This window comes from Meles meles, chromosome 12 (genome assembly GCF_922984935.1).
Source record: "Meles meles chromosome 12, mMelMel3.1 paternal haplotype, whole genome shotgun sequence".
Lineage (NCBI taxonomy): Eukaryota > Metazoa > Chordata > Mammalia > Carnivora > Mustelidae > Meles > Meles meles.
This window is the reverse complement of record NC_060077.1, coordinates 64,769,414-64,789,234: the sequence shown is the minus strand read 5'-3', so window position 1 is coordinate 64,789,234 and position 19,821 is coordinate 64,769,414. Positions and strand designations below refer to the sequence as shown.

The window sequence follows — 19,821 nt, the reverse complement described above, 5'->3', positions numbered from 1 at the left end:
AATCAAAACCACAATGAGATACCATCTCACACCAATCAGAATGGCTAAAATTAACAAGTCAGGAAATGACAGATGCTGGTGAGGATGCAGAGAAAGGGGAACCCTCCTACGCTGTTGGTGGGAATGCAAGCTGGTGCAGCCACTCGGGAAAACAGCATGGAGGTTCCTCAAAAAGTTGAAAATAGAGCTACCCTATGACCCAGAAATCACACTACTGGGTATTTATCCTAAAGATACAAATGTAGTGATCCAAAGGGGCACGTGTACCTGAATGTTTATAGCAACAATGTCCACAATAGCCAAACTATGGAAAGAACCTAGGTGTCCATTAACAGATGGATGGATAAAGATGTGGGTATATATATATATATATATATATATATATATATATATATATACACACACAATGGAATACTATGCAGCCATCAAAAGAAATGAAATTTTGCCATTTGCAACAACGTGGATGGAACTAGAGGGTATTATGCTGAGCAAAATACGTCAATAAGAGAAAGAAAATTATCATATGATCTCTCTGATATAAGGAATTTGAGAAGCAGGAAGGGGAGTCGTTGGGGGTAGGGAAGGAAAAAAATGAAACAAGATGGGATCGAGAGGGAGACAAACCATAAGAGACTCTTAATCTCAGAAAACAAACTGAGGGTTGCCAGGGGTAGGGAGAGGGTTTTTGGGTTATGGACATTGGGGAGGGTATGTGTTGTTGAGTGCTGTGAAATGTGTAAGCCTGATGATTCACAGACCTGTACCCCTGGGGCTAATAATACATTATATGTTAATAAAAATAAAAATTTAGAAAAAAAACAAGATGATGCTATATGAAGTAATTTCACCTCATAATAAAAACTCAAAAAAGACCTATCTGATTAATTTGAGCTACTAAAATGGAAACCAGGCATCAATATAATTATTCTCTCTCAAATTGTTTCTTCCAAAAACCTTTCAACTAGGTCCAACTAAAAAACTGTATAAATTTAAAACTACCATTTTTTAATACATGGTTACTAAAAACTCTTATATAGAGGAATTCATAGGCTTTATGTATCAAACCTCACTCATGTCAAGAAACCTTAAGAAGAGAGTTACAAGATAAATGGATTTCCTTCCAAAAAAGTAGCTATAGAATAGATGATGCTTGGGCCAGATACATATATGCTCTCTTAGGGAAACTAAGGGGGAAAAAATGGCAAAGTTGTATTTTTTTTTCCAACTGCTGGAATAGTAAATGAAAAAAACCAAGTCCACTCTGTCACCAGAAAGAGAACTTTCAGATTCACAGAGCCTACGTGAAAGCTCAAAATTTCTCTCTTGAAACATTTGTGAGAATATTGACCAATATAAGTACTTGCTACTACCACACACAAGACTATTTTTCTCCAGCATGACTATGGAAGTGCTGCTTAATTCAACTATTTCATTATCTTCTTCCTCTAAATTCCCTCAAGTTAAAGGCCAAAACATAACTCTTTCAAATATAACACTTCCCTGAGCCTAGACTGGAACTGAGCTAAATTAATAAATATTCATTGAATAGAATACCATTATAGGTCAGCTAATGCATTCACATGACGCACCATGGCTCATCAATTTCTATTGTTAAAATGTACAATTCTTCAATAAACGTAAGACAAGGAGTCCTATTTGTATCAAATTAAATACAAGCTATATGGTAATTTATAATTCAAGACCAAATACAGTTGTATTTAAGAATTCACTTAAACTACTAAGAATAAAAAAGGAGCTCTGTGGGACGCCTGGGTGGCTCAGTGGGTTAAAGCCACTGCCTTCAGCTCAGGTCATGATCTCGGGGTCCTGGGATCGAGTCCCACATCAGGCTCTCTGCTCAGCAGGGAGCCTGCTTCCTCCTCTCTCTCTGCCTGTCTCTCTGCCTACTTATAATCTCTGTCTGTCAAATAAATAAATAAAAAATCTTGAAAAAAAATTTTTTAAAAAAAGGAGCTGTGTGTGTGTGTGTGTGTGTGTGTGTGTGTTAGAGTCTTTGTTATATACACATATGTCTTTAATTTTTAGGAAGCACAGGAGTTTCTATCCTCCTGATTAATGAAGTCTTAGCTATAAATCTTCAATTTTACTTCGAAACTTTACATGTAAATCTTACTCAGGAAGAGTGGCTTTTGTATCATAAAAGTTTCATTCAGTTAAACTTCTCAGAGATTAATCTAGTCTTAAAAGCATGTTACTTCCTATTTTTCTGGCAGAAACTATAGCTGTAAAGACAGACAACAGATTTATAGAACATCAATCAATATTCTTTTAGGGCTCAATCTTAACACTGACAAAAACTAATTTAGTCTATTTGCTACCAATGCTTTCAAGACAAATCTAAAAGCTTTGACAGTATTAGACAACAGTAAGCAAACCAAAGTGATTGATAAAAAAGATTCTACCATGTATCATTAGGAATAAATGTATAAGAGATTCCCAAATCCTTCTTTTATGACAAAAAAGAATTGCAACAGAGAATCAAATCAAATAAGCTATGTTTATAAAAGTTACACCTATTATTTATATAAAAACCTGTAGCTAAGAGGAATTTTTGATGATGTCAGTGGTGCCACTGAACAAGTTTCATAGCCTTGAATAATTTCAGCAGCTGTCATCATAATTCTGTTTATTATTGTCATTTACAAAAGATCTGAGGAAGGAATAAACCAAAGTGAGATGCTTCTGCTTAACTCAAATTTTATAGCAGGATTCTGTTCTTTCATTTTTAAAGTAACAAATCTCTCCATTAACACTACTGACCACTGCTTTCTTTCCCCAAAATGTAGACATTTAAAAAACAGGAGTTTTTTTGTTGTTGTTTTTCCTGGTTACTTGTCACTAAAATGCATTATTATGACAAACAAAAAACATAAGTGGGTGTCTCATTTTTTGAGAGCATGACATCACTTCTACTATACTCATTATTTTTTTTACATAACAATAATTTCATTTTTATGATTCCTATAACAGAGAGAGTCCAACTAATCACTTTACCAATGAAAAATACCACAAATACAGAAATAGCTGGTTATGCAATGAGCCACTGTGACAGCTATAATCAGTTTTGACAGCCAGTCTTTCTACCCAGTTATAATATATCTCATTACTATTTAAATCTTCTACCAGTTTTGATAGTTCTATTCATTTTAAAAGTATAAAATAAAAGATAATACCTTCATTTTTCAAAACACCTCTTTGGATAATTCCATGTTTTTCAGATGTCTAAAACCTAACCAGAAAATACCATTATGCAACGTTCACATTTAAATCACCAGTTTGATAACAGTCCCTAGAATTTATAACCAGAAATGATGTCCAGCATATAACAAAACTCATTTCTTTAATCATATTTCTAAAAACCAAAACACTTGCCAATCTTAGTTTTCCAATAGAGGTTCTCTATATCTAACATCAAGAGCAGATAAGCAAATAACACCGGGTTTGAGTTCCAATTTCAATAATGTGAAAGACTAAGATAAAGTGAAAATCCTCATACAACAAACAGCTAAAACATATGAATAACAGTAAAATAGGTATAACCACTTAGAAAGGCAAGCCTCACAAAAGATAAGTTTCCAATCTACAATTACAATCCAATGAAAAGCTAAAGTCAATAGTCATAACAAAGAACTGGAATACATCCATCAGAAATTCAGATAATATAGTATTAGAAATAAAATGACCATTTCAAAATAAAACAGTGACATTAAAAAAATAAAACATAAATCAAGGAATCAAAACACAAAGAAAAGAACAAGACATAATGACTCTCTCTCTCTCTCTATATATATATCTTAATACTGGGTAGAGTAATTCTTCCTACTGTATTCCCCTTTTTTCAAACCCAAGTGATTTTACAATCTGGATCAACAAAGCCGCTGAGATCAATATGACCGTAATTATTAAAATTAGAGAAAGAAAGTCGAAGAAAGGAAAGCGATAGGCAATTCTTACTTATAAATATATATGCAAAATTTCAGCAGAAATTTAGCAAACTGAATCAAGCAATTAAAAAAATATATATATCGGGGTGCCTGGGTGGCTCAGTCGGTTAAGCATCTGCCTTCAGCTCAGGTCACGATCCCAGGATCTTGGGATCAAGTCCCACACTGGGCTCCTTGCTCTGTAGGGAGCCTGCTTTTCCCTCTGCCTGCCGCTCCTCCTGCTTGTGCGCTCTCTCTCTGACAAAAAAGTAAATAAAATCATGAACATACATATATACATACAGAACACATCAGGGCGCCTGGGTGATTCAGCCAACTGAGCATCTGACTCTTGATTTTGGCCTGGGTCAAGATCTCAAGGTTGTGAGATCAAGCCCTGCATCAGGCTCCACTCACATCTCTCCCTCTACTCCTACCCCTGCTCATAGGCACTCTCTCAAATAAATAAATTAAATATTTAAACAAAACATATCATGACTCCAAGAACATAAGAACAGTTTAACACAGAATACCTATTAGTGTAATCCTTTACATTATTAAGTATATCAGGGATTCCCAAAAACAAGCAAACTCACAAGACAAGCTGTAATCACAGCTAAGATTTATCACATCAACACAGTAAGAACATACAGCTAGATGGCTGAGTAAGAAAAAGAGACAAGGCAGGGTCTAGGGAAAATCCATACACAGGCTTCCTATAATTTCCCCTCCTTGCCCAAAAAGTAACATACTTGAATAAGCTTCTTTCTCTATTAAAAAAAAAAAAAAAATACAGCCTAAGAAAGCCCATTTGAGACTGAGATTAGAGATTTTTATCAGGGGCTTGTCACACAAGCGTTCTCTGCTTTCAATTACCTAAGTTCTAGGTTCCCAGGAAGAAAGCAGGTATTCACCATCAATCACAATGTACAGACAGCCTATGCACAGTCAAAAAAATCTATACCAGGTAGGGAACGTTTCAAAAGCTAAGTTCTCAAACATCAGCTGAGAGCTATCCCTACAAGCAGGACCTCCTAAAGATGGCAGCCTCAGGCCTACTACATTAACTGTTTTGGAAACAAAACATGGTAAAAGGATCCCAAAATTGTTTTGGTAAGTTTCAACACTCAGGCATCATATAAAGTTTTTGTACTATAAAAGAGGACTTTCTTAACCTGATTATACATAAATATATATATATATATATATATATATATATATATATATATATATACACACACACACACATATATTTATCCATCACATGGTTAAACGTAAGAAGCATTTTCATTAAAGTCAGGAACAAAACAAGAATGCCTCCACTACTGTTTCTGTCAGACACTATATCAGAGTTTCATGTACCAGTCAGAGAAGAAAAACACAAATGAAGAAATAAACATGATTTATAGGTCAATATCACATAGAAAAGTCAAAAGAACCAACAGACAAACTATTACAAACGAGTTCAGAAATGTTGCTCAATATAAGATTAATGAAAAGAAATCAAGATTATTCCAAAATTCCTATTATTCCCTCTTTACCAATCTGTATATATCTTTAGAAGACATTACCAATTGGATATGTCTTTAGAAGACATATACAATGGCAACAAAAACTACCTGAAATTTGGTAAAGAAAATGTATAGATGGTCATCTTTGCAATTTCACTCCTAAATTTCTACCCTAAAGAAATCACTTGTGGGCTTAAGGTGGAATATGAAACAGCATTCACTTCAGCCCTGTAAGTAATACAAAAAACTAAAATTGTTGGGAGAACAAATAAACTAAACTACTTATCCAATGGAATACCATACAGTAGTTTAAATGAAAGCACTCAAGCAAAGCACTGCATATACTGACATGGATAAATCTCAAGAACAACATTAAGTTTAAAATGTAAATTACAAAACAAAAAAATGAAGGACATTTTAACAAATATCTGTGATTTTTTAAAAAATTTTTTGAAGACTTTATTTGTTTATCTGAGAGAGAGCACAAGCTGGGTGGGGAGGGGCAGAGGGAGAAGCAGACTCCACACTGAGCAGGGACCCTGCTCCCAATGCAGGGCTCGACTCCAGGACCCTGGGATCATGACCTGAGCTGAAGGCAAACACTGAACCAACTGAGCCATCCAGGTGCCCCTTAAATCTTTTTTAAAACAATGTGAAACAAGGCAAAATGTTAAATGTTCAATCTTGACAATGAATACATAGATGGCTATTACATTATTTTATGTGTTGAATTTAAAAATTAATTAAATTTATAAAAAAATTTAAAACTTGGAGCGCCAAGTTTTCCCTAGTCAGTGGAAAGGCTGCTTCTCCCTCTCCCACTCCCCCTGCTTGTGTTCCCTCTCTCACTGTCTCTCTGTCGAATAAATAAATAAAATCTTTTAAAAAAAATTAAAAATTTAACGGTACACATAATTTTAAAATCCAGGCATTTATCCTGCAAGGACTGGAAAAACTGAATGAGTCTACAGTCTTCTCACTACCTCTTCTCACCAGTCTTGGGGTTCAATTATCACCTAACTTATTTAGTTAACTCCCTTAGGCTGAAGAATACCCTGATGAGGAAGATACAACTAATTCAATTGGGTTATCTCACATAGACCCCTTTCTTCTATATGATTTTAATGCTTTCAAAATAAAATAAAATTTTTACTTAAAATATAAATATTCTGGAGCACCTGATTGGCTTGCCTTTCTCCACTCTTGTTGAAACTGTTTTCTCAGAGTCCAAGACTAACGCCAAATTCAATCCATTATTCCATTCCTTGGCTATAACTGCAATCTCAATGTATAATGTGATATTCTTGGTTTTTTTTCCAAAGTTCCTATTTTCCCAAGGAACCAACTGGTTCCTTCATACTGGCTATAATTTATTTTTCCAAAGTTTTTTCCAAAGTTCCTATTTTCCCAAGGAACCAACTGGTTCCTTCATACTGGCTATAATTTAGTGCTAGAGTGGCCACACTTTGTTTCCTTAACCTTCTAAAAAATTACCCTGTGATCAAGCAATTTGACAAAAGCCTGGGCTGAACAATTGAGACTTCATTGCCACTAATTTTCTAGCTGCATCATTTTTTGTGATCACACAAAGAAACTACCAGCACCTTCCCCTCCACAGTTCTAAAATATTTCCACAATTTTATCAGCATCTGTTTTCCTCTTTTATCTTTAGCAAAGGATTCTCACATCCAATTGTACCCTGAAGTTCCTACCGTATTGTTTCTTTGAACAACACATACCCTCTTTCACTGTCACGTTTCTTTTCCTCCTAATCCTTAGTCATTTGAGGTCTGTGGGTGAAAGAAATCTTAAGAGTAACTGTTATTTATCGCTTTTAACCTATGCATTGGTGACAACTGAAGCCACAAGTATTGTTTATAACTCGGGGCACCTGGATGGCTCAGTCAATTAGACTCTTGATTTTGGCTCAGGTCACGATCCTGGGGTCACAGGATTAAGCTCCACATGGGGCTCTGTGCTCAGCGAAGTCTGCTTATCCCCCTCCCTCTGCTCCTCCCCTCACTTACTATTTCGAGTTCCAAAATAAATTTGTTTATAACTTCATTCATAGCACATGTTTGCAATGCGTACTCACTGGCCATAGGCAAATCCTTATTACTAAGTTCCCAGACACCATTTTTAATGCCCTACATGCAGACCTCCAGGTATATACATGCAGTTTCAAGCTCCCTCTGTCTTTTCCCCTATTTTCAATTTTTATCTCCCTGATAAGAAAACATATTCTCCATACAAACAAATCCTTCACAAACCTTAAATCTTAAAAAAAAAAAAAAAAAAAAAGTCAGATACTTAACTTCAGAAAAACATTTACATGAAGAATTTAAAGACCTGAATTTAAGTTCTGGTTCAACTTACCAAACATGATAGCTTAAATGAATCATTTAGCTTCTCTAAGCTTCCATTTTCTCAGGAGTTTAAAAACAATGTATGTTACAAGTCCAATCATTATACTCCTTAAAATCAAATGAAAGCACGTAAGTAATAACAACAGCTAACATTTGTTAGTACTCAGTGATGTCTAGCAATATCAAATCCTTTAAATAGTTTATCTCATTTATATTTAGTCTTCACAATAACTCAAAAAAGTAGATGTTAACTATTATTACTATTGTACAGATGAAGATTTCATGGCTTAGAAAAAGTTAAGTAGCTAATCTAAGGTCACAACAAGAGACAACTGATCTCTAAATGAAAATCCATATTCAAAGTCATGATTTTAATCACTGCTCCATTTTAGTCCTCAATCTACACTAAAAGGCTTTATAGGTATTAAAACACTTTATACATGCAAGTGATTATTATTTTTTTTTAAAAGATTTTATTTATTTATTTGACAGAGATCACAAGTGGGGAGAGAGGCAGGCAGAGAGAGAGGAGGAAGCAGGCTCCCTGCTGAGCAGAGAGCCCGATGCGGGGCTCGATCCCAGGACCCTGGGATCATGACCAGAGCGAAAGGCAGAGGCTTTAACCCACTGAGCCACCCAGGCGCCCCAAGTGATTATCATTATTAGTATTATTATTATTCATAATGGCACTAATAGTAACAACATCATCAACCTAGTAATACCTTTTCTTTTTGTCTCCAACATACAGAAGTATACCTTCAATAGAGCAGGTGATGGTGGTGGAGACAAAGAGGGATAATAAATAGTGTTGGGTGACTACACTTATCACGGTGAGAATTTCATATAAATGTCAAATCACTATGTTGCACACCTGAAACCAATATAATATTGCGTATCAACTAAAATTTTTACTTATGAATGTTCCCAAATTTGATTTTTCCAAGTCAAGTCATTTTTTTAAGTGCTACTATCAAATGAGACATTTTAATATTCAAAAACCCCAAAAGAACACAATCTTAGAATAAAGTCCTTTATACTGAATACATTTTTATGAAAACATTAAAAAGAGGACTTTTCCACATATTTAACATAAAAATCCCCTCTAATTAATGCCCCTAGACTAGTACCCATTCAATGTAATCCATTCAATGTAAATATTTTCTTTCAAGGACAAATGTTTCAGCAGGTCAAAGAGTACTATAAAATAATTTAAAATAAACAGCCTCAATCCCACTTCACAAAGTTATGTCATGAGAAAATTTTGTTACCTTAATCTCAATTTTAAAGGATCATTTTGTAACCATGATAATAAGTCATGTTTATTCAACAGATAGAATGTAGACAGCATATTCAAGTAATCCTGTAACTAAAAAGATTCAAGAGAGAAGGTCCTTTTAAGATTCCCCCAAAACTGAAATATCTCACGGCAGTTTCTAGTTCTTTCAAGCTAGCTCCTTCATGCCTCACTAAGAAATCAACAATCTCCTGAAGACTAATTTAACTTCCAAGGTGCCTTAAAAAAATGCATCCTGGGTAGCAGACACAAGTAATATAGTTACCAGAAAGATAATAATATGGTTACTAACCCATTACTAATTAGTAAATTGGCACTCTAGACCAGTGCTGTCCAACAGACCATTTGACAATAATGGAAATACTCCATATCTGTACTGACCAATAGCTGCTGGCCACATGTGGCAAATGAGCATTTGGAAATGTGATTACAGTAACAAAGCAACTGAATTTTTAACCTTATTTAATTCTAATTAACTTAAATTGCCACATACGAATTATGGCTATTATTTTGGTCAGTACAGCTCTAGATTATAAATTACCCTTCAAATCGATTGGCAGGAGCCTATTCTCAAGACACTAATCATTCCTCAATGAACTAAAAACATCCAGTTTCTATTGCTATAAACCTGAAGTCTGGACCCTGGACCCAGAGACCCAGATTGATCCCATGCAGACAATGTGAGGGTCAGCCTGAAACTTCACCTCATCTTACCACAACTTCACTATCGCAGTGCTCACCTACATACTCAACTTGCCCCAACCTATCTGTGTCACACAGACCACAAAGCATTTTTCATCTAGTCGTTACTTTCTCTTTGCCTCCTCTTAATCAAATTGACAGAAACTAAAGCACATTCCAAAGGCATCAAGCAGAGCTGCTAAAATGAAAAGGAGACAGTGGAGAAGCATGCTTTTGCCCTAACCTTTCATGTCTAAAGACATGGATTCAAATATAAATCAAACACTGAAGCTTGGTAGTCACATCCAAAACCCCAGGTGGATATGCATCCTAGTCATAAACCGCTTACAATATGACAAGCTGAAAAACGGAGCAGATGGGAACAATGGGCAAATTTGCTCAAGTAAGGCCCACAATCATTAAAAGGCTGGGTCATGAACAATGAAAGGAGAGTAAATGCTCCAGCAGTCTGGCCTTTGATTATTGTCACAAATCAATTCAAACAGAAAGATACTATATTTGTAAATATTAATTAGGAAAATTTAGAGCTGGGTTAACAAAAAAGATAATGAGGAAGGGGGGGGAAGGTGAGTCTATTTTAATGCATTCATTTCTTCCTATCCCCTACTAAGTCTAAGAAATCTAACTTATAAAAAATGAGAACCAAACTGAAGACTGCCCCATTTTGTTTCCTTTTCTCACATTCCTTTATTCAAATGAAAACTAGGCATAATGTAAAATCATCACAGAGTTTAATTCCACTAAAATTCTTCTGAAAGGATTTGACTTTTAAAAATATTCAACATAGAAATCAGGCTTTTAAACTTCAGTTATTCATACTGCAGTTACAGTTCAAGCTTCATAGCTGAACAAGCAATAAGTCAGAATAAGAACAGTTAGTCCAGCTCGAGTTTGAGGTTCTTTGCTTAATAATTACCTAACGCCATCTTTCCACAAACCATTTAAATAGTTCATCTTCATTTCACAGTCCTCTTGTCCCATTATCCCCAGGCAACCAAGACTAAAGCACTTCTGTAACTGAATAAACTTTCTTACACAGCAGTTTGAAAATTGTCACTATGCTATTTATTTTGGCTCATGGGTACAATGTATGGTAACTACGCCTTGCTATTATTAAGATTTATGTATACCTTTCTACTCTGAGTCCAACTGCCTTCTCAACAATTAGAAACAATCATATCACTGGTTGGAAAATCAAAGTATAAGAAACTATTCAGTTCTAACCACTTCAGCCTCTTCTCATTTATTTCCTTAAAATGGTAGTGTGAGAAATAAGAATATTGTTAATCTAAAATCTGTTCCTTGGGGCGTCTGGGTGGCTTAGTCTTTAAGCATCTGCCTTTGGCTCAGGTCATGATCCCAGAGTCCTGCATCAGGCTCCCTGCTCAGCGGGAAGCCTGCTTTTCCCTCTCACACTCCCCCTGCCTGTGTTCCCTCTCTTGCTGTGTCTCTCTCTGTCAAATAAATAAATAAAATCTTTTTAAAAATAAATAAATAGGGACGCCTGGGTGGCTCAGTTGGTTAAGCAGCAGCCCTTGGCTCAGGTCATGATCCCAGCATCCTGGGATCGAGTCCCCCATCGGGCTCCTTGCTCAGCAGGGAGCCTGCTTCTCCCTCTGCCTCTGCCTGCCACTCTGTCTGCCTGTGTGCGCTCTCTCTCTCTCTCTGACAAATAAATAATCTTTTTTTAAAAAAAGTAATAAAATAAATAGATATCAATAAATGAAAAAAAATCTGTTTCTTTTGTATAAAAATGGAAACACAAGCACACACATTCTTTCCTGGTTTTTAAAAATGTATTGTACCAGAAACAATTTCAAAGTGTTTTGAGGAAGAGAATCACAATCTAACTGAACAAACTTTTTAATGTGGAACCAGAAAAATGAGAGCGGAAGGAAAATGAGAGGAAAAGAGAGCTACTATGGCACAATTTAAGAACAAAACAAATATGGAAGTATAATTTTAAGTTCAGACATAACAAGTATCAAAGTGTACTTCCTCTAGTATAAGGCAAGGGAAACAGACTCAGGAAGCTAGTCTGAAAACCTAAACTAAAGAAGCAGGTGCTAATCAAACAACAACAACAACAAAATCAGATTTAAGAGCAGAGCCACATCATTCACACTAGGCAGGTCCTGGGTAATGCTTTACTCTATGCATACAGATTGCAGAAAAAAAAGAATGACATGAATACAGCACATTCACAACTGTAAATATATGATTACATGTTTATTCTCTACTAAGGTGATTACTATAAAATCCTGGTAGATATATAAAACTGCTATTCCAGTACCTTTCTTTTTTTTTAAGACTTATTTATTTGAGGGAAAAAGAGAGGGTGTGCACATAAGCAGGGGGAGGAACAGAGGGAGAGAAAGAATCACCAAGCAGACTCCCCAGTGAGTGTGAAGCCCAACACAGGGCTTCATCCCAGGACCCCAAGATCAAGATCTGACCAGAAATCGAGAGGCAGACACCTAACCAACTGAGCCACCCTACTGCCCACCATTTCAGTACTTTGAAAATAACTGAATATGAATAGCTACACAGGACCCCAGAAATCATCCATTCTAAACTTCTGACTTTACAGGCTCAGAAATTACTTTCTGTGATTCAGCGGGATGGCCAAGTCTCTGACTCATACCACAGTGCTCTTCCCACTGAAAAGTTGCTTCCAAGTACCCAAACTTCCAATAGCACCAAATTTAAGTTATCATTTTTTAAAACACATTCTTCCTCTACAGCAGCAGGGATAGAACAGGTTTTGAAACCTCACACAGCATGACCAACTGCTATACAGAAAAGAATGAAGCACATTAACCCAAAGTGCCAAGAAAGAGAAAGAGTTGACCTCAGAGGGGGGAGCAGTTCCTTCAGCAATGCTACAAACATGATGTATTTTTCCATGTAAGAAATGTAATTACTGGTTTTAACGGTTTCTCTTTAGTCTCTGGGGAACTTGAGATAACACTAAAGCAAGATGTCCCAGCAGAGCAAGCTCTGAAGTCTCCAATCAGAAGTAAAAAGGACAATTCAGTAAGGAACAAAGAACTCTGGAAGGAGTTCATCTCCAATTAGCCTCAAAAAAGCGGTAAGATGCTCATTCTCATTAATTTTTATTCCCATTTCAAAGGTTTATAAACTAATGAATAAAGACTTATTTGAAAACTGTTAACATACTCTGGGAAATACAGACAACATATAAATGTTAAGATCTCTTAAAAAATTAGGACCCAACTTGCCATAATCTTCAATATAAAGAATTGAGACTGTATACGATTCCTACCAACTGACAAATATGTTAAGAAAGCTTCTTCCTGACACCTCATTTAGCTCTGCATATGAAGAGACATCATTTCTAGAGCTGCGAATGTGCACTAATGACTAATAACCAAATGTGCACTAATGAACCTTGATGAACACATGAAAAGCTTGAGAACTTTCCTATATTCCCTGTAAGAACGTAAACAAAATCTCAGAAGGAGTAACTATACTGAAAATAAATTTTATTTATGTAATTACGGAGGGAAGTTGAAAACAGTAATTTGGTTAGAAAGCTTATGAGGAAACTATGGCATCATTTTTCCATAAAAGAGCAATACGAAAAGATGGAGAATGAACTTGACAATAAAAAATTTATGTTGAAAAAAAAGCCAAGCTAATGCAAGTAATTATTCTTTATAATTAAGATTTCTCCTATATGTAGATTGAGGCAACAAGCTATAAAATGCTTAGCATCAAAACTTTCTCCAGGCATTAAAGAGTCATCCATACAAATAAGATAGCAAAGGAAATTTACATTAAGAATTAAAAGAGAGTCTCTTAAAAGAATCGTAAAAGGATCTTTACACAGTATCTGACATAGTGCTTTATGAACAAATATTCACAAAATAAGTTATAGTGTTGTGATTTTTTTTTTTTTAAAGATTTTATTTATTTGACAGAGAGAGATCACAAGGAGGGAGAGAGGCAGGCAGAGAGAGAGAGGAGGAAGCAGGCTCCCTGCCAAGCAGAGAGCCCGATGCGGGGCTCGATCCCAAAGACCCTGGGATCATGACCTGAGCGAAAGGCAGAGGCTTTAACCCACTGAGCCACCCAGGCGCCCCAGTGTTGTGATTTAAGCACAGAATTGAATCTAGTTTTTTTCTCTTAAATGAAAACACTACAGTAAAACAATTTTTAAATAAAAAGGTAACAATTCAGTCTGCTTACAAAAAAAAAAAAGTGGGGGAAGTATGAGAACAATTGAGATTGAAGAGTAAGTGATATATTGTCACTTCCAAGCAACATAAGAATGTCTAGCATGTAACACTTGCATCTTTAAGACTATGTCACCAAAAAAAGGAGGCAGTCATCTTGAAAGTGTCACCAAAAACTCTACGTTCTCAAATCTGGCAGAAATATAAACACAAAAGGCTACATATTGTATAATTCCATCTGTATGAAATGTCCAGAATAGGAACATCCACAGAGACAGAAAGTAGATTAATAGTTGCCAGGCCAGGGGCCGGAGAGCAGAGGGAAAGGGGACTGACCACTAATAGGTAGAGTGTATGGTGACATTTTTGATGAAAATGTTCTAAAATTCAATAGTGGCATGACCACACAATTCAACTTTTAGTGAATTTACTAAAAAACCACTGAACTGTACACTTTCCAAGGGTGAATTTTATGGTATGTGAATTATCATTCCAATTAAATTATTATTAAAAAATTAAATTTAGGGTGCCTGGGTGGATCAGATGGTTAAGCCTTCAGCTCAGGTCATGATCCCAGAGTTCCAGGATCGAGTCCCACATCAGGCTCCCAGCTCCACGAGGAGTCTGCTTCTCCCTCTGACCTTCTCCCCCTTCATGCTCGCTCACTCTCTCTCTCTCATGGCTAAATAAAATGTTAAAAAAAAAAAATTTTTTTTTTTTAATCAGAAGAATGATCTGACAATTCATAATGTCAATTTCTACTACAGCAGGCATCACTCAGAGCTTTCCACCTGTTTCGATGGTTTTTTTTTTACCTTGGCAAGGCGGCTCATCTGATCTTCAGAAAGAGTACTGCTTGTTCTGCCAGGAGTTTTTGTGGGTTCTGATCCGTCTGCTTCTACATTAGGCCAGACTTTCAAGTCATGCATCCCTTGGCGAAACATGCTAGACGAAAACAGAATGTTCAGGGTAGAAGTAAATTAATGCAGTTCATTACAGGACATTTCAGTTCCCAAACGGAGAGAATTCCACAAAGGAAAATGCATGTCTCTCTTGCCAACCTTGAAGCCTCCAGTGGGTTGTAAAGCAATTAATTAAGTAACTAAAATCCATGTAACACTTTTTTACAAGGTATTCTTTGTTCCTCCACATAGAACTGTGATAGAAATTCTAAAGGTAGAGTAGAAACAGAAAGTTCAGTGATGGACCACACACTTCATTACTTTAGTGGAGATCCTAGAAAAAATGAGAGACTAAATTCCTATCCAATGAAAGAATGTCTCATTTATAATGACTGAAACCAAAATTTAAGTAATTTCATAACTCTCCACTTTAAATGACAATTCAGCATAGTAGACTGTAAAGTAAAAATGCTGAGATCTGAATCCCAGCTGTGCCATCTATCATCTATTACCTATGCGACCTTGGGTAAACTATCTAACATATGTGTCTCAGTTTTCTCATCTATAAAGTAAGATTATAAAGAGTATACCTGCAACTTGTTAGAAAAATTAAACAGATGGGTAGAAATAAAAAGTACTTAGAATAGTGCTGGCATTAAATGTTACCTAAATGTTAAATGTTAGGTACTATTTTCTGTTCACTAAGTACAGGCTGATGTCTCTCCTGTCTTCTCTTGCACAAGAGGTATGTCTTAAACAGAATACGATTACAGCTTCCCATGAGAAAAAGCTTCCATGTCTACAAATCAGAGATTTAACATACAGTCAAAATTCAGTCTGAACATGGAGATCCTATTTTAAAGTGAAAAATCCTATGACTACTGATTGTCAAATTTCCTTCATAAAGCTACCCAGAAGATCTAGAGTAAAGGTTGAGCAAACTTGTAAAGGAGCTTTACACAACTTTTGAAATATGCTACTGTTTAGTATCTGAGTGTTTTTTTATGGGGGGGGGGGGGGGGATTACAGATGTTCTTCTGTTACTGTGTTCTTTTTTTTTTAAGTGTTTTTTCCTTTAAACAAGACCCTTCAAACAGTATAAATTCTATTCATATCCTCCCAAAATCAAAGAGCAAGCTGCTGACTGCAATGGTAAGAATAAGACTACAAGTGTGCACACGTAAGGAGGTAAGTCCATTTTGCACACTCTTGCATTTAATAATTTTTAAAAGAAGGTATATGGTAGATATAGTAATCTAGAAGGTTTTTTTGTTTTTTTTTTTTTAAAGATTTTTTATTTTTTTATTTGACAGAGAGAGATCACAAGTAGACAGAGAGGCAGGCAGAGAGAGAGGGAAGCAGGCTCGCCGCTGAGCAGAGAGCCCGATGTGGGACTCGATCCCAGGACCCTGAGATCATGACCCGAGCCGAAGGCAGCGGCCCAACCCACTGAGCCACCCAGGTGCCCCTAGAAGTTTTAACTGTAAAAGGTTTACATAAAGTTTATAAACCATTACTATCATTTCTAATGGAAAATTTCTTTCAGATTTTCCAAAGGTAATAAAGAAAATTTTCATTGATTGTGTAATGTATATAAGCAATGACGCCATGAACAATTAGAATGGGAGTGATAAAGTGATCGCTATAAGCTCATAAGCACAATAAGGTTAAGGTATAGCTGTACTTGGCTGGCATTAATAGGTGCTATCCAGCAACCATATCTGCAAAAGCTTCCAATGGAGGCTCAATAAAAAATGCACTGGCTAGTTGTAAAGAATCAAAATTCTCAATATTTATTTATCATATGAAAGATCAAAAAAAAGTTACATTACAAAAAGCCCATATGCAAGCCTTTTATAAAGATCTTTCAACTCAGGGACAGATTCAACATCAAGTAGACCCACTTAGTATCTAGGAAACTCAGTACAGTCAAACAGTAATGCCACTTTTAGATGGATATACTTAAATGTACCTGGAGAAGCAGAAGGCCTGCTTTCCTCCTCTCTACCTCTGTGTCCCCCAGTAGATACTGTGACTAGCTGAATGTAACTAAATCAAAAATAAGTACATTTGGCAGGAAGTCAGTTTACTAAATGATTTAGGTGCCTTGGGATGGATCTGGAGAGAAGATTTAAGGATATGGGATGTGGAGGGTAGGGGTGATGCCAAGTGACTCAAATAATCAAGTGAACATATTACTTTCTTTTGACACTAATGGAACCTTCGCAGAGTTACATAGCCTCCAGGTGGCAAGCCAGAGGATACTCAGAGCATCATGTCCACTTGGGAAATTAAGCCAAACAGGCAAGACAAAAGAAACACCATAGGAGGATCTCCTTCAGACTCAGAATCCAGCAGAAGCCCCAGCAACAGCTGTGGCTGCTGCTCCCACTCCCGGTGCCAAGCCACAACAGCAGCCACTGCCCTGACTTCCAAACTCATATTTGGAAAAACACCTGCAGGAGAAATCTGCGGCTTGCCTGTGGTTCTTTGCCAATTCAACCTACTGATCAATCCATTCTTTAGCTACTTAGAAATCTGACAAGCTAAACTTCCAAAATGAAGACAATTAGTTATTCTAGCTGTATCTTAAGAGATCGGTCTTTCAATTATTAATTATACTATACTCCAAAAAGCACTGTTTCACACAGACTAAAGTATATCAAAGAGACATTAGCAAATACAAGACTTGGCAGTCACAAGGTTCCCAATACTATACTACAACCACTACACACTCTGAAGACCACTTTTTTATTTTTTTTACTTTTTAATTTATTTATTTTTTCAGCGTAACAGTATTCATTGTTTTTGCACAACACCCAGTGCTCCAAGCTGCTAAGTCCATACCAGGACTATTTAGGGAAAAAGGTGGGGGAGCATATGGTGTAACGTCATTGTTCAAGAAACATCTGAAGAAACTATAGTCTAAAGCACTATTTCCCTAAGTCACAAAAAAACTGTGGTGGCCCATGACATGATTTTTAATAGTTGGTGGAAGAAAATTTGCACAGGCTTCCTGCTCAGGATACCCATAAGACTGATGCTTCTTTCTTTCCCTGAATGTCAGGACCAGCCTACAGAGAAGCAGCCATGACCCAGCAGTCTAAGAGGACGTGTGCACCCTGCCACAGCACCGGGAACGTCCTGATCAGCGGCACAGAGCACCAGTACCAGCAGCTGCACAGAGTCCTGTTCCATGTTAGGGGATTCCTGGGCTCATAGCCACTGCAACCCACTTCACACCCTCAAGGAAAAGACCCAGGACACACAGAGAAAAAAGAGTTCTTTCAAGGTTTTATTTATTTATTTGACAGAGAGAGAGAGAGATCACAAGTAGGCAGAGAGGCAGGCAGAGAGAGAGAGGGAAGCAGGCTCACTACTAAGCAGAGTCCCATGCGGGACTCAATCCCAGGACCCTGAGGATCATGACCTGAGCCGAAGACAGAGGCTTAACCCCCTGAGCCACTCAGGTGCCCCAAAAAGGAGTTATTTTAATTTCATCAAGTTTCTTATGCTTTTTTCTGAGGTGAAGGTCAGTATAAACATCAGGCTGGAGGGAAGAGGAGTAGGTGATCAAGTTTTTCTGCATTCCTTCACCATTGTTCAAAGCATCCAGAAATCTCTATTAAAATCTGGTGTTATCATTTGGCTAACTGATGACGTACAACCACATACGAGTTGGACTGATTAACAAACAAAATGTTGGTGCAAAACCCTTATCTTTTACCTTCAATTAAGCGACAGTGAGCTAAACATCTGACTAGGCACAAAAAGAACCATTCTGGGACACCTGGGTGGCTCAGTGGGTTGAAGCCTCTGCCTTCGGCTCAGGTCATGATCCCAGAGTCCTGGGATCGAGTCCCACATCGGGCTCTCTGCTCAGCGGGGAGCCTGCTTCTCCATCTCTCTCTGCCTGCCTCTCTGCCTACTTGTGATCTCTGCCTATCAAATAAATAAAATCTTAAAAAAAAAAAAAAGAACCATTCTAATTAAAGAAGGACTTTCTCTGCAGATATTGCTTATGTATTTTGCAAATCAAAAACACTTACAATCAATTATATTTCACTACAGTTTTCTTCCTTCAATTTCTTTTTTTTTTTAAGATTTTTCTTTATTTATTTGACAGACAGAGACCACAAGTAGGCAGAGAGGCAGAGAGAGAGGGGGAAGCAGGCTCCCCGCTGAGCAGAGAGCCCGATGCGGGGCTCAATGCCATGACCCTGAGATCATGACCTGAGCCAAAGGCAGAGGCTTAACCCACTGAGCCACCCAGGCGCCCCTTCCTTTAATTTCTAAAACCTAATAACAGTTATTCTCATTGTATTTATTTTATTCTTACCCATCAATGTCAAATAATACTTGCTTCCCATGTGTATTAGGGATATTAAGCTTTTGCTTCAAATTAAATTAAAGTTAAAAAAAGAAGTGAGCTGGTTCAAATAAAAAACCAAGTATGTAAGAGTACACTTAGTACAGAAATAAGGCAGGAATTCTGAAAGTAGTAAGTCAACAACTCCTATCTGAGAAACCCTGCTCTAAGTAAAGGAATGTCACAGAATCAGTACTACTCTCCAAAATGTTTCATGTTCATGTGATATCTCAGGTGTTCAGGACATGGAGGGACAGCGTGACCTATTGTCCAGTTAAAAGAAAACAGATGTCTCTCTAAGATTCAAAGTCTTAATTTACTTAATATCGGAAGAGAGAATTGAAATTTAAGTCCCACTTACTGCTACTACTACATAGTAGCAATAGCTGGGGTTTAATTACTTCATAAAGTAGAACAAATACTACTGATTCATCTTCCAGGCACGTTTCCAGCATGGTTTGGGTGGAAGGTAAAGGAATTTGTCTTTTACTGGGATTCTTACAGAAATACAAATAAAGCAAGCAATGGGATAAA

General features: G+C 36.7%; 1 protein-coding gene across 1 annotated transcript in view; it reads right to left on the bottom strand.

Moving 5' to 3' along the window:
- PIK3C3 (phosphatidylinositol 3-kinase catalytic subunit type 3) overlaps nucleotides 1-19,821 on the bottom strand; it is a 152,742-nt gene that overhangs the window by 120,990 nt on the left and 11,931 nt on the right. Inside the window, exon 4 of the mRNA XM_046025885.1 lies at nucleotides 14,832-14,961. Coding sequence (XP_045881841.1) covers nucleotides 14,832-14,961 — 130 coding nt within the window. The remainder of the gene's footprint in view (nucleotides 1-14,831; nucleotides 14,962-19,821) is intronic.